Below are 15,253 nucleotides of genomic sequence, written 5' to 3' on the forward strand. Positions count from 1 at the left end.
CCGTCTTCGTCTCCGTTCTGTCGGAGAGACGATGGACTCCTATCGTTATAGATTTAACAATGAATCGTTGAAAGCGGAGCTTACGGGAGAAAGAAACGGAGGTGGAGAAACACGATCGTAAGAGTGACGTTGGATTTAATTGGATCAATAGACTTCGGTCGAGCGTATCACGAATACAAACCGCGCGCGGAGGACTCCGGCTTTTGCAATGAACTCGATCGATATACTATGTATACATCGCACTCTACCGCCGCGTCCGAGAGCGTTCGTTCGCTATATTTCTCTTTCCCTTCATTGAATAAAACAGCGCCGGTCGTGCCGCAGAGGATAACGAAAACAAATTGATAAGTGTCTAGATGATATTTGACGTCTTATTTTATATACGCACATATGGCTTTTCACTCAATACAAAATAAAACGACAGATATACCGGAACGCGTGATTACATATTCCGTGCTATTTTTAAAATAAAAGAAGGTAATAATACGTTACATTGCAAGATACGCCGGTCCAATTAAATTCAATTAAATTATGTAGCTTTTTTTCTGCCAACACAAGAGATAGCGGATAATTTAAAGGAATGCACAGTGTACCGTTTAGGAATAAAGCCATTAGGACCGAAATGTCAACCGCATCGCATCTGATTATTTCTGATTCTGCGAGCGCGCGACAGCTTAATACAGCCGGAGAGATTATAGCTTATGGGCGCATTTGTGAGAGGTATGAGTAACACGCAACTACATAGCGACAGCGCGGGGTGCGAGCAATATACATTATAACTGTCCGTACTATAGTGCGCAGAATGCCTTATTCCTCGCCACTGTGTCTTCTCCGCGTCGTCGTCGGTAGCTTCGCGGTAGCTCAAAGACCTCCCCGGTAACGGGCCTTTGCGCGTTACACTCGGGTCAACCGCATGTCCCACACACGTCCTTGTACTTGCGGTAATGCCAGTCTACACACGGACGGCACGTAAGGAAACAGAAACCGCAATTTACTGCCTTAAACGGAACCCGGCATTATCTAGGTAGCATTATGATTATGCGCCTCCGATGAAAGGGACGTTACGTATATGGCGATGCCTCTCATCTACGCTTACGGGGTATCGTCGCGTTCGCGACGGAACGGAAAGAAATGCACGAAAGGGATACGTTTTCATAGGGCACCGAAGACGCTCAGGGAAGCAAAATCTCTGAGTAAACGCTTCCCACTTGAAGCACGTGAGAGACGACGCGAGCGCACGAGCGAGGGGGAATTGATTTCGCGGCAATTTAGCTACGAAAATGGAGGCCTCTTAACTGTTTAATTTAGGTAACGCTCGAAAAGTCGAGTGTGCTGGTAGACGAGGTCCGACTCAAGAGTGTATCCCGTTCGAGCGTCTTTCTAAATCCCCTTCGCCTGCTCGAAATAATTTTGAAGCGAAGAACAGATATACCCCTATCTCTCGTTGTCGAGAAGATAACATCTCATTTTGCACCGATGTGTCGAGACGCGTTATAGTGCGATAACGATCAGCGGAGTCGTTTGGTTCGTTTATCTTGCGCGCGCGCGCCTCTGTTTACTTTCGCGATCCTCCAGAGAATTAATTTCCAGCTTTATTTCGCGAGGTGCGACAAAATCTCACGGTTCCCTACAAAACTGCAATTAGTTCCAGTACGTGACTCGTCGTCGTCGGCGCGCCCGTAGCCTTCGTTTCGCGCACACAGAAACGCTGAATCAAGTTTCGCGCGGGCGAGTTAAGTTAGCACTTAATTCGCCGAGTTTCGAGCCTGTGAAACTTCCAGCAGCTGAGACTAGAAGCGAGGAAGATTCGGGAAAGAGGGAAAGACACGTACGAGATGAGCCAGCCGGAGTAAGCGACGACAAAGTGCTATGGAAAGAATCTTGTGATTCTTGGAACGAAAGATTTTCAAAAGATGTTTCGTTTTAATATGCAATTTGTACGTGAAATAGACGAGTAGAAATTGCAGATGTATTTTTCGTGATATCATAAACTCTCTTTTAATAATGATTTAATGTCTGACAACTTACTAGTTTTTAAAAAAATTAAAGAATCCGTCATCTGAATTTTGAATAAAAAACTCTATCGAGATAAAATGTTTGAGAAAGAAGAGAAAGAACTATTAAATAAATGTACATTCAGTTTCTATTTGTTTGTGGTCGCGAAGTGCTCAAGTCGAGTAAATGGGCGCAGACCTAATTAATGACAACGATAGATATCGAGGAGATAGCCGTGGAAGTGTAGCGCTAGCACTCCGAGTTCTTTTATCGTCGGAAAGGTGGAAATAGCGCGCTTTCGACCGCGCGCGGGCTCGTCCAGACAAAAGAAAAAGCTAACGTGTTGTTAAAGCTCGCGATAAACTTTCTCGGTAGGAAAGAACGGTAGGAATGGGCGGAACGGACCTGAGACAATGTAGATCGGTTGTTAAGATACGGACGTGGGAGGGCCGGTCCATCGGACGGGGGCGCGAGAGGGAAGTATCGAAACGCGGAGAGGTGAAAGTCACGACAGTGGAAACGGACTGTAAGGGTCAGCCGCGCGTAAAAGCCGGGGCGAAAATCGAGGTGTAACTTTCCGCAGGGTAAATTTCTTTCGCCGCGGATTCCGCGCGGATAAGCCGGAGTTTTATGACTGAGTTGTCGAAGAATTCCGGAATACAATAAGCCCTCTCCCGTGGAACTCGCGTGACAACGTGAACCTCGGATCCTCTGGCATTTCAAAGAATATCCCATTTTTCGGTTCTACTCTTGAATGCGACGGCGAGAGAACGAGAGATTTCGCTGGGGAGAAGATATGACAAAATCGCGGCTTAGAATAACTTGATCCAGCTTTCATTGACATATCCTACCGCCTGTCTCCGATTAAATGTAGCCGCCGGTAGCGGAGGAATGCATCTCTATCGCGCGGCGGTATTGACCTGTGTGAGGTCAGCGCACAGAAGAAATGTCACTCTGCCGGACTCAGGATGTACATCCAGCAAATGCAAGCGCGCGTGCAACGATAACGACGCCGAGGTATCTGGGCGATGCTTTTCAGAGAAAGATCGCAGGAAATGCGATTGCAAAACTCGTCTTTAAAAGGGCGTCGACGTAAAAATAGTATCTGGCGCGCGCGTAAGGTGAGCGCGCGAGAGCGGCGGGCCGTGAAGCGCGGATAACCGAAGCTCTCTTTGAATGATCACTCTCGGCCGATGCACTTTTAAGCTTTGCGACTCTGGTGCCGTACTTTCCGCGGAACGAGCACGCGGATGGGGTAAACTTTGGTTTATTTAGGACCTCGATACAAATCCTCGCGCGGAATCGCGTTACGTATGAGGTTACGTTTCGCTGAAAGCGAAAAAATACAAATTAATTTTTGTGCGAGTGCGTGTATATACGTAATACAGACTGTATCCAAAACGCATTTTTCAAACTTTCTTAAACTGTGAAAAACTCTATAGATTGTAGCCGTGCATGTTCATTCTACTCTTTTTTAGTCTATTAATATTTCCCCGCTATAAAATGCACTGTATCACGTTGCTCATTACGGTATAATTTTCTATGTTGCTCATGAAAATATTTACAGAATATGTATAGAATTTATCGGTGGAACGAGCGTGGGTACGATGATGTAATATTTACAAAGCTAAGATTACTTACTTACATTTACAAGACGCCCTCTCAAATATAGACATTTCTACTTCCTTTATATCGTATTTATAAAACGAGAGTTTATTAAAGGCGCGCATTCTTTCCGCGCCGACTTTTCACAATACATTCCTTCCTCTACTCAATTGGCAGTCGTTTCCCCGCGTTTTTCTCATTTTTTTAATAACTCACGGCACAAAGCTTAAGATATTTGCAACGTATTATACGACTAAGAGTAATATGGAAGCAAAACACGTTCATAGAGTTCCTCCTCTGCATCGCATTCAAATAACGGTTCTTCATTCTTCAAATACGCAAAGCGTAAACTATAGTTTTAATGCAAGTGTACTGTTCCGTACTCACGGACACTTGTTCTTATTACGCGCAATTGCCCTTTGGCAGTTCATACATAAGAATCTAATATATATAAGAAGAAATAAAGCGCAACGATCAAAGGCGAGGTGAGCCATTGTGAAATTTTAAGCACACAAAAATCTCTCGAAATTATAGAGAACAATGCGATTATTTCCCGACAATCTTCTATTGAACGTTATTTTATTGTGAACATAATATATTCGGAAAATAGCATAAAATACCTTTTAAGTATTAGATATATCATAAAGTATTAAGTATTAGTATAATTATATAATTACATATGGAATTATTGCATCTCTTACATTTTACTTTTCTTTCAACATAAATATGCTGTTGGAACATTGACAAAGTCGATTGGAAAAAATCATCGATATAAGACATAGAAAAGCATTCCAAAGTCATGATGCAAGGATAAAGTTTCAAATAGCATGGCACGCTATTTCATGCGCCATTGCGACGAATCGTGGATTCTATTCCATCCACATATTGCTTGCTATATAAGTTGGCATCGGAGAACCTCGTGTCACGACGGGGAAAGAAGTATTTGCGAAGGTGATCCGACATTGCGACGCAGAGTACGCGCGTATTGTACAGGCGTATGAAGTTTGTTCGTCCGGGGAACGTGGCCGAGAGGACCGAGAAGTTGGAAAAAAGAACCGTATCAAAAATAGTTGATGCAAAATTGAAAGTGCGAAATGCAAAACACGCACGGCCGGCGCCGGCCGCCGCTATTGGCGGGAGTGATGTCCCAAGAATAGAAAAACCGGAAGGAAGGTAGGAAATGAGAAGAGGTAGAATCGGACGGTGGTGCAGGTGCCGCGGGAGAGGGCTCGATCGGGACTTTCGTTTTATGCAAACGCGAGCGGAAACCCCACTTGTAGCCGTCGATTTTTCAAAGACCATCTCGTGCACGCGTTACATCGCCCGTATACCCCCATATCCGCGCGCGCGCGTAAATCGATGCCGGCGGATCGCAAAAGCTCTCTGAAAGCCCGCATCCTTCTTCCGGGATGTCGAACGCGCTTCACATTCCGCCGCTGGTTATCTATACTTATTGGGAAACTTTATTCCCGTATTTTCGCGGAAGCGAGATACCCGATGTGACGTTATCGATGCCGCCGATTCGAATACGGCGAGGTAAACCGATCCCTGATAGGAACGCAATCGGCTCGGTTCCCAAATATATTTATTCGCGAGTTTGTTATCCGATCGCCACGCGGAATATCGCGGCTGCGATGCCTGTCTGTACTTCGCGCGTATACTGAAAAAGGGATACCGATCGCAGCGTTGCGGTGATTTCGTACTATTGACACGCAGCGAACCGCAACCCTTTCGGTTAATTACCCGAGTTTCAAGAGCCGGCGATCACGCGCGTGGTGAATAGAGTGGTCGTCGTTGTGCGTCATTCGATCAATCGAAACGACCGCGACTCTTTTTCCGCTAATGACCGCATCGCTTTCGTTTCGTTTTCTCGTTACCGACCCGAGAGTCGCACGCGTATACCGAAAAGGTCAGATAGTGGCACGGACGATCGCGACGGACGTTGGAATGGCGAAAGGGCTGGCGGGGCGGGCAATGGCACTTTTACTGAAGAAATTACCGTGATATTATTCCGGCCGGTAAGGAGGTACGATTATTGCCGCGGTTATTGCAAATTATGATGCCACTATGTGGAACGTCGACGCTCTCTCACGCTCACGGACGATACATACAGCTTGGTGGTTCGCACTCGGTGTCCTTCTCTCTCTCTCTCTCTCCTCCACTCTGTATAAAGACTCCTTGTATAATCGATAAGTAACGTACCGTAATCGTAAATGCGGTTAATGGCCAGATTTAAACTTCGGCGAGTTCGTCGCGTTAATGGGGACTTAACGGTCGCCCTTCCTCTCGCCCTACGACACGGCGGGCGATCAGCATAGGCTGTGGCTGCACAACGTTTCGTTTTTCAAATGGCTACATCGGCTTCGCATTAGCGCGCTGTCGGGCGTGCGCTCGTTGCAAACTCCAGTCGGTTCCATGGCACGTGAATAGGGAAATAGCTTCACACAAGGGCTTTTGCTAAAAATGTTTCACACCCGCCAGCCCACGCGATATCCATCGTTTGATATTGTTTATGTATGGCCCTTTTTCATCCCGCTGCAGCACCGCGATCCAATCAAGCAATCATTTGATGCGTTTGTCAAAGATGATCTCGTGTGGATTTTTAGAGAATTTTGATCGCGCCTATTACTGATATGTTTGCATTGCGGTACAAACCGAGTTCAGCATTACGTAAAAAGAGGAAAAAGAATGATCCTGAATGAGTACTTTGCATAATGAAACAATATTCCGTCGATATAACAGTATTATTATTATTTTGAGAAACGTTATGGCTTTTTATACCAAATATAAGTATGTGTGTTTTCAGATTCTATCAATAACTAATAACAGTACTCGGCGATTCCATGTATCCCCATTTACAAGACACAAAGCGCACAACGCTTGATGTGATTTTTCGAACTTTTTATTCCTTCGCTTTCATCGCCTCCTTTCACGACGATAACATTCCCCCGGTCTTACCTACGAAAAATGGCGGAACCTCGCGGAAGGCAGCGATCCATCATAAATTTAATATTCGAAATTTCACGAATGTTCCGCGCGCTTTGGGGGCCATTCGTTTCCGGCAGCGATATAAATCTGTCCGATAATGTACTAGGAAATGCAGTTAGTGAAGCCGAAAGTCACATAGCTTTCGCGGATATGTGGTTTAACGGTAAAAACGCGGAGAAAAACGCGGAAATAATAGGTCCGCATTCGCGCATAAAAATGGCGAGATTACATTTTGTTCATATTTTGTATTTTGCGCGAGCAGTATAAATATATCGTATCTTTGATATTTAACTCGCTCGCTCCATTCTCTTTTGTCTCTCTCCTCCTCGCGTAGCGCGAAAACGGCGTTGTAACGACGACAAAGCGAAGTTTACGAACGGAATGAATAATCGCACAGAGCATTTAATAAATCAAAATGTCAAGGTAGAAATTGTTCGGTGATTCGTGCGCGCGGATTAGCCGTAATTTTGGAAGCGAAAGACAGGCGCGTGTTTTCCGTCCGACGCGCGCGCGAGTCCTCTAACGTAAGTAGATTATGCATTCGTTCCGCGAATGTTATTATCCTTTGATTAGGCGCCTCGCTGCAAACCAATCTCGCACAATTCGTAGAAATACAGACAGCGTAGTTCGTGAAGCAGCGCAGCGCCCCGGCGCGCGCGATGCCCGCGCCCGTATAAATGTTTTCGCAATCGTTTTACCGCGGTGATGCCCGTATTTTGCAACGTTCCGGTGATCCGACGTGAAACGCACGGATAGAGACGCGGGCGTTTACCCGCGTTCCCTTCAAATTCGCATTTTGTCCGTAAATTCGGCCGACCTCCATGCGTTAACCGCGTGTAACGCGTGTCTTATACAAAAACCGGGTGAAGGGTGTGCTTCACACGAATTTTACGGATAGGGAATTTTTATCTCACTCGCCACTATTCACGGATATTTTTCGGTTTCCGATGATCGTATTGTGCAGCGCAGAATTACAAATTAATAAATTTCTCCGGAGTGTTTGATTTAACCATTTCCGTATTAAGTATCTTCGAAAAATAATCGACATTTATGTGAAATGAGAGATGAAAATATTATCACGCTAATACTATTACAATAATCATGACGAAATTTTCGTTACTAAAATAAGAATTTTTGATTCTCTCTTGAAATACGAGTGATGTAACTGCTATTAAGGTCATTTCCTATTTTACTGCTATGCACCAGATATTCTGTATATTCTATATTTAACGATATGCACACGTTGAAAACACAATATTGCTAAAAATATTAAAGTGTACATTTTGATTCTTTATACGTCAAAATTTTGGAAAATCTGGAGAATATATATATATATATATATATATATATATATATATATATATATCAAGCAAAAATATTAAAAAAATATTTTTCCAGGATGAGATACACTGAGAAACTTCTGCGCGTATCATGGTAGTTTTGTATTAATAACAGGATTAAAAAAACGACGCAAGTGGTGATTTAAAAAGCGACGTTGGACTTGCGCGAGCGGCCAAAAGGTCTTGGAGCTAAAGGTTCGCGGCTTGATTCACACAGAATGGTTAATTACATTAACTAACTTTTGCGGCAGCGCTCTCTCCAACGTCACCCCTAATCCGAGACAGCGGTTTGTCTCTGCTTTCTGCAACGAAATGAGAAACTCCTCGCCGCAGCCGAGCGAGGACGTCTGCAACTCTCAGTCTGGCAATTAACACGAGCGATTTTTTCGCATTACGCGCGGGTAATTATCATCTGCATTTCAATGCGCGGCATTAAACGCGGCCACAGTCGATGCATCAGCGCGAGCGAAAAGTTTGCTCGATTAATTAACGCTGAATGCAATGGCGGGCATCGTTGTCCGCTACATTATTCGACGCCAGCCGTATTATCGTGCTCTATGGTGTATAAATAACATTTGCTGTATCGAAGGTAAATTTCAAGGCTTTTGAAGTCAAAACTATCATCAAAGAGCCGCACGGAATACGCATTTTATTTTTTAACATTCCTTATTAAAAAAATGTAATATTTAATTTTCATTATTAAAAAAGTTACATAAAAATATATTTTCGTTATTTCAATTCTCGTGAATAGGAATATTTAGAGTAGGAAATATTTTCATTTATTTAATCTACTAAAAAGATTATAAGCCATTGAAAAAGTGATAGCCATTGATTCTTATTTGCGCGTATTAGCCGGTCAAACGCGGATTCTACCGTGGTTTGAGTTCGTTTCGGAGGTGAAAGCTAAGCACGCACATCTCCACGGTCTCGGGCTGCGTCGAACACTGTAAAAGTTGGTCCGATCGCGCGAGTTCCCCGCCGCAAAACGACATAATCAGTTTAGCCCGCAAACGAAGCTCCGTCGGCCGCGGCGGCTAATCCTAGATCCGCAAGTATATAAGTTCACTCCGGGGGTGTAAACCCGCGGAGAATGTTGCGGCTAAGCAACGGCGCCGCCACCCTCCGTACAATGCCTTGTGGCTTTAGGGGAGATGTAAGTTTCTCACAGAGGGTTTATCTTGATGATTCGTTTGATATAAAAAAAGCCCGCGAGCTGGGGGTGCTGTGACAGGACAAACTATATCGAGCGTGACGGGAAAAAGCGGAAGATCGCGGCGCGGTGCGAAAAGGGGAACTGCGAGAGAAAGAGGTTGACGAAATGCAATGACTGTGCTTCTCTCGAATGTGAGAGTCGCCCGAAAGAGCTCCGGCTCCGAGAGTTCCTACGAAATAACCGGAGTAAACTTTTTTACTTTATCATCCGGCCATTCTACTAGCTACTTCAGCGTGCTTGCACGCGTTGCGGTACGTAGGTAGGGTGAATACATAAGGTGTAGCACGCGAGCACAGAAGTGTGTACGTACGCGCGATCGAAGTAACCCAGACCAGGGTCTCGTTTCCAGGCCGACGTCGCGCGACTCTCTTCGGGGTAGACTGGTTGCATGTAAGCGGCATACTTCTTTCGCCTCTTTCGTACTTGCGCGGCGGCTAATTAAGTACGTCATACCGATATCAGGGTGCCCGTTTTTTGAGAGCGAGTCTCTTCCCGTTAATAGCCTCATCGTGAGTCGCAAAGAGCGGGCGATACGTCCCGGGGGAATGCCCCGATAGTTGTCGAGAAAACGCCGCAAAAGAGCATGTCGCAGATCGGTCGATTTCGGTTTTCCAAATTGCCCGTTGCATTGCGAGCTCGGTGGTGCGGAAAGCGCTGGATAAGAGCGGCGATAACCAGCGCGGGGGTACTCTGCCTCCCCTAGGAACGCGTTTATTCCATATGTACAAAGAGGAGAGAGAGAGAGAGAGAGAGAGAGAGAGAGAGAGAGAGAGAGAGAGAGAGAGAGAGAGAGAGAGAGAGAGAGAGAGAGAGAGAGAGAAGCATGAAACGGTGAATACAAAAACGGCAAACCGGCAGAACGAAATGGCACCGGCGCAATGGCACGCGGCGCAAGCGGCTGTCACTCGTCATTACGCGTCGTACTCGATTTTTTGGCCGCGTTTTTCTCGCGCAGTTCTTTGGTCGCGGATACATACCGCGGCCCTTTGAAAAGTTCCGACGTCTACTCTGTCAATTATACTGATAAAAACGACGACAGGTCGCGCGGTACCAGCGACAGGTCAGAACTGAAACCCGGGTGAAGGTTTGCGAGAATGTAAATTATCACGTCTGGTCGGAAGATAAATAACACGCGGCCTCACCCAGTCCAAAAAACGCAGCGGTTATTTTGTCTAAAACGATTAAAAAAAAAGAGCAAATGATCTCACAAGGAGACAACCTGCACGTTATCCGTCTAACTGCAGAAATCCGTTGAACTCTTTCTATACATCCCGTTTGTGTAAAAGTGATACGATTTCTTTGCTTCCGCGCGCGCGCGCGCTCGTGCTATGAACTTCCACCCGCGTTTTATTGAATGCCGTGACGTTTGAGAAATTTCTTCCTTTACACCGAAATACCGTCCAAAGTCGCCCTCGATCTCTCCCGTTGGTCCCCGACGCACGATTCCTCCGGTTATCTCAATCGTAATGGCGGTGTATTATGACGGCGGGTCTAACCAGATTCGTCGGGAGATACGATTACGGTAGAAACGAGTTTTTCTTCGCTTGACATGCCGATGAAATATGATCACGGCAACCGACGTTCGTATAGGGAAGTCGGGAGACAAGGCGGTGCGGGCGGATGTAGGTGTACCTATACTAAGCGCCATCGTTCAGCGTGCATAATGTATCATAAAATGCGGCGGGGTTATTTTTCGGGAAACAACGACGGTAGCTCGACCGTTCCTATCGCGTTCGGTTAGGAGAAACAAGAATATTTAGCCGTAGATTTTCTCCATGCACATGTGGTAAACAAAATAGATGATTGCGCTCGCGACATAAATTTATCTTTACTATAACGAGTTAATCGCGTGACAGCACGATTTAATCCGTTTTACGGAAATATGTGATTGATTGTTTCAAATGTTTCTCTTATATATTCTCTTATATAGATTTCCGACATTTCTCTTGTTAGTTACGATATCTCTGATAATGTTTGGAGTTGATGTTTGGTCAATGTCAAGTCAGAAGTACCGAGATTATCTTTTGAGTGAAAAGCGATCCGAAAATCGAGAGACGAAGCTTTAAAATACGCTTTTCGCGATGAGAAAACTTGAACCCGAAATTTGGCATCGATGAATTTTCTCGAAATACTATTGCTGTAAGTGAGTTTATTTAAAAATTCGTGAAACTATTTTCTGGACGTTCCCGAGGCAGCCACCCGCTCGATGTTCTTTTTATGGCGTCGAAAAATCTATTTACCGTTTGCCTCGCTCGCTTTTGGTTGTCGTGCTGAGGTCGAGCCGTGGAGAATCCATTTTGCGGCGTGACATAGAAAAGCGGGACGTTGACGTACCGCGCGACCGAGAAAACGATAGCGGGAGAACGAGAGAACAAAGAAAAAAGAAGAAAGCCAGAAATGAAGGAAAGAGTAAGCTACGCTATGCGTCTGTACCTGTATGCGTCTGCATAATACATCTGTATGTGTGTGTGTATATGCATTATAAAAGGTATTGGTGCATACACTATGTAAAGCGCGCTACGCCGGAAGTGACATGTGATTTGGAATCGGATCACCACTAACGACATTTTTCGCAATACTCAACGCGTGTAGCGAAGTCGGCGCGATGCCTGCGTAATATGAACTTGTACATTAAGATTCTCTCTGGCCCGAAATATGAAAAAAACGCGAGCGATCTTTCTAGGGAGCGAAAAAGATAGAGAAAAAGAAAATAAATAAAAAAAAGGACGCAATCTCGATAGGGAGCCGCGTTCGTGTCGTCTTAACCCGCGAGAAAGACGCTCCTTTCTCGCACCCCACGAAGACGTCACCACACGGACAGGCGAGCCTCCGAGGAAATCTTCGCAGTCGACCCGGACTGTTTCCTTTTCCTCGAGTTAGACGAGACGGACGGGACGTATCTGCATTAACTATGGATTTCACCCATCCCATTGCTATCGCACGCGCCGCTCTCTCCGCTTCGATCCTCTCTCTCTCACACACATCTTTTCCTCCTTCCGCGAGACTTCTTCGACCCTTTTTTTGTCGCTTTCTTTCCGCCGTCGCCGACGCGAAGAGCGGAGTGCCAATTTTCTGTACTCAATCCGACCGATGGGAGACGGGCGACCGGCGTTGCACGAATTAAAAAAAAAGGAGGGGTAGAAAACAAAAAAGCGTCCACGGATATCCCCTGCGTTTTACCTGAATGCGGTCGGCGGCGCACGACAGCACGGTTGTCGAGAATTGCGGAAAACAGAACTCAATCATCAAATCGGCGTCTCCGTTGGGGAAAATGATTCGTTCCGCGCTGATCCGCTGATTCCAGCTAACTCTCGTCACTCGTTACTAATGGAACGCTAGTTCCGCCACAGGCACAACGCGCCGTTTTTCTGAAAGAGAACTGATATTTCGAGTCGACTCCCCGTGATCGTTAACTCGATCACGGTCGGACGTTTTTGCACGGGGGAACTTTTAAAAGCGTAGTTTCGCACTGACCTTTCAATTACCTACTTACCGTTGCCGCCACTGACCCGGCAACAACGGACGCGTTTTACAGCATCGCTCTGATATGACATTATCGTTTCTCATCGCCTGAAACTCACAAAGCATTCAAATCCGGCGAGAGCTTTCCGACAGCCGAATTAGGATTACGTCGCGACGTAATTAATTGACTGAAATGCCGGGGATGTATCATCGTCATGACAGAGTCAGCGTAAAGCTCGCCGGATTACCAACTGCGGCGACAGATTACCGCATAATGATCGCGCAGCTAGCATTGCTCCCGATCATCCAACCCTAAATAGATGTTTATTAACGTTGTTGCGACGACAAGAAATGATCATGGTGTTCGTGTATCTACGAGTTTCTATAAATCCGCGAAGCGGGCTCGCGAGGCGTCGCCCCGTGCGTCGGTCGAGTTTAACGTAAGTAGTCTTAGAGTCCGCATAGAGTCTGTATTGAGTCCGTATACACTTCGATGGCGTTTCCTAGATCGAGCCTGGGTACCGACGACTTGGTCACTTCCGCAAAAGTCGCGGCGAATCGCACGCGAACACGCGAGCGAATCTGTATTTTCGACGAGAGATCGCGAGCGCCCGATAATACGGCGGAGTAATGCCCGGACTTTCGACAAGCCGTTCGCGTATTTTAATCGCGAGCGAGGTGTCGGCCTAGTCGGGGCGACGCTGACACGTGTTCGCGGTACGACACGCACGCAATTCAACGCGATGCGTGCGCTAGTCATTTAGCCGCCGAGAGCCGCTCCCTGCTCGAGACACGTGTTATTACCCGCCTCGAAGAGACGAGCCAGCCGAGCGCTTTTAAAGCTCGACTTTAGGGAGCGGCAGAGTCACGCCGACGGCATTTTCATTCATCGTTCTCTTCATATATTCGACACCCGCGACGCGTTTCAGTAGTCCGTTCTCTTTTTCCCGCTTCCGCGAACGTCCTTGGAGCACGGGTATTACGAAGAGAACGTTAACGCACGCTTTCATTTAGTTCTTCTCCTTCTCTCGCACACGAATCGTACGATGCGAGAGTCTCTTTGCACTTGCGCGCGCTTGCAACGAAATTACTACGACCACGGCTAATGTCGCGAGGCGATTGCACGTACGAGAGGTCGAGTCGTTCTGCAAAAATATCACAACGTGTCGCGGGAGTAGCCGCAAAAAAAAAATTAATTTTTATAAGTATCGAGATGCACGATAAAATTTTTTGCCCGCGTCATCGATCGAAAGCGATAAGGCCGACAGCGCGACGTCGTAGCTAATAAGTAAACCGTAATAAATTACGAAGATCCAGAACGTTCGTTCGTGCAAAGGGATTATCTCGTCCCGTTTAAATAACGCGGTGTACGCTCGAGCGGACGAGCGTATCGGTGGTTTCGATCTAGTTTCGCGACGCATGCGACTCGACTCTCTTTTATACGCGCGATCGAACGCGAGATATGCGCGTGGAAAAGTGGCGCGTCGCTCGGCTCTCGTAGATTTCGAGAGTCCTAGGAGGAGTGCACAGTGCACACACGCACACATTCCGCGCGGTTTTCCGCGGTCATTGTCCTCGCGCACGAAGTGTCCATCGCGGAGAGGAACTGTCCGTGCCCGCGACCGGACGTGTGAGAGTTTACTTTAAACACTAGCATTCGTCGTTGATCTTGGATTTTACTCACCGGTATTCTGCGCGATAATCGGGTCAATCGCCAGCAACACGACGAGGAAGATAGGAGTCATATTGACCACCTTCTTTCCCGCCTTCCCTCGACCACCCGTGATCACTGCACACTTAACACCACCGTCGCAGCGTGCCACCTATGAAAAGATAAACCACCTTCGTCATAAACATACCACCTTCAGCACTGTGAGGGGAAGAGGGCGAACAGAAGTAGGACGACGAGATACGTCTTCCTGACGAAAAACGTTGTTGCAGGTGTGACGCTGTGTAGGGTAGACCTCGGCGATTATACTCTTCTCCCTCGTCGCACACACAGGCGCCGCGGGGAGAAGATTCTTTTTCCCGGGGAAGGAAAAAATCGGACACGTTGAATTCTCGAGCAGTACGACGCGAATAATTGGCGGAGCGCTAAAGATTAGCGCACGTTCGCGAAATACTTTTTCGTAGGAAAGAAAGGAAGAGTAACGCGCGCGCGGGAGTTTGAGCTGCGCGTAAAAAAATACTTGTTTCTGACGTTTATGGTATAACTGTACAAAACGACGGAAGGACGCGAAAGTGTCTATTCAGCGGCCATCGAGAAAAATTATTGACACACGCCATTTAACATTTTCTTTCTCTCCCACTTTCTCCGTGTCTCTCTCTCTCTCTCTCTCTCTCTCTCTCTCTCACAGTAAAATATTCCGCGAATATATCGAAAAGCGGTCGTTGTGTGCGGTCGTTGACGTTGACGTTAAGGAAGAAAGAAGCGCGTGTTTTCCTCGGAGCCAGTCGCTGACATCGCAATAATGGCCGCGATCGTTGTGCCACTTTGTCGCGGCATACGCTTCCTATCGCGTACGAGAATTATTTACATTCTTTCGCCGTCGTCGCGTCCGCTCGTGTACACTCTTGCCGATTTAATAGAAGGATCAATTTTGGAAGGGCGTCACTTCCAGGTTGGCCTCCGAAAGACGGATGTCGCGCG

At 46.5% G+C, this 15,253-nt stretch overlaps 1 protein-coding gene across 11 annotated transcripts in view; it reads right to left on the reverse strand.

The window, feature by feature from the left end:
• Lar (tyrosine-protein phosphatase Lar) overlaps positions 1-15,253 on the reverse strand; it is a 399,840-nt gene that overhangs the window by 199,779 nt on the left and 184,808 nt on the right. For all 11 annotated transcript variants that reach the window (XM_077407378.1, XM_077407374.1, XM_077407377.1 and 8 more), the window contains one exon: positions 14,288-14,426. In XM_077407378.1, the coding sequence (XP_077263504.1) occupies positions 14,288-14,348 (61 nt within the window). In that variant the 5' untranslated portion in view covers positions 14,349-14,426. The remainder of the gene's footprint in view (positions 1-14,287; positions 14,427-15,253) is intronic.

The sequence above is a fragment of the Temnothorax americanus genome, unplaced genomic scaffold (genome assembly GCF_048541705.1).
Source record: "Temnothorax americanus isolate GAGA-0224 unplaced genomic scaffold, ASM4854170v1 Scaffold22, whole genome shotgun sequence".
NCBI classification, from domain to species: domain Eukaryota; kingdom Metazoa; phylum Arthropoda; class Insecta; order Hymenoptera; family Formicidae; genus Temnothorax; species Temnothorax americanus.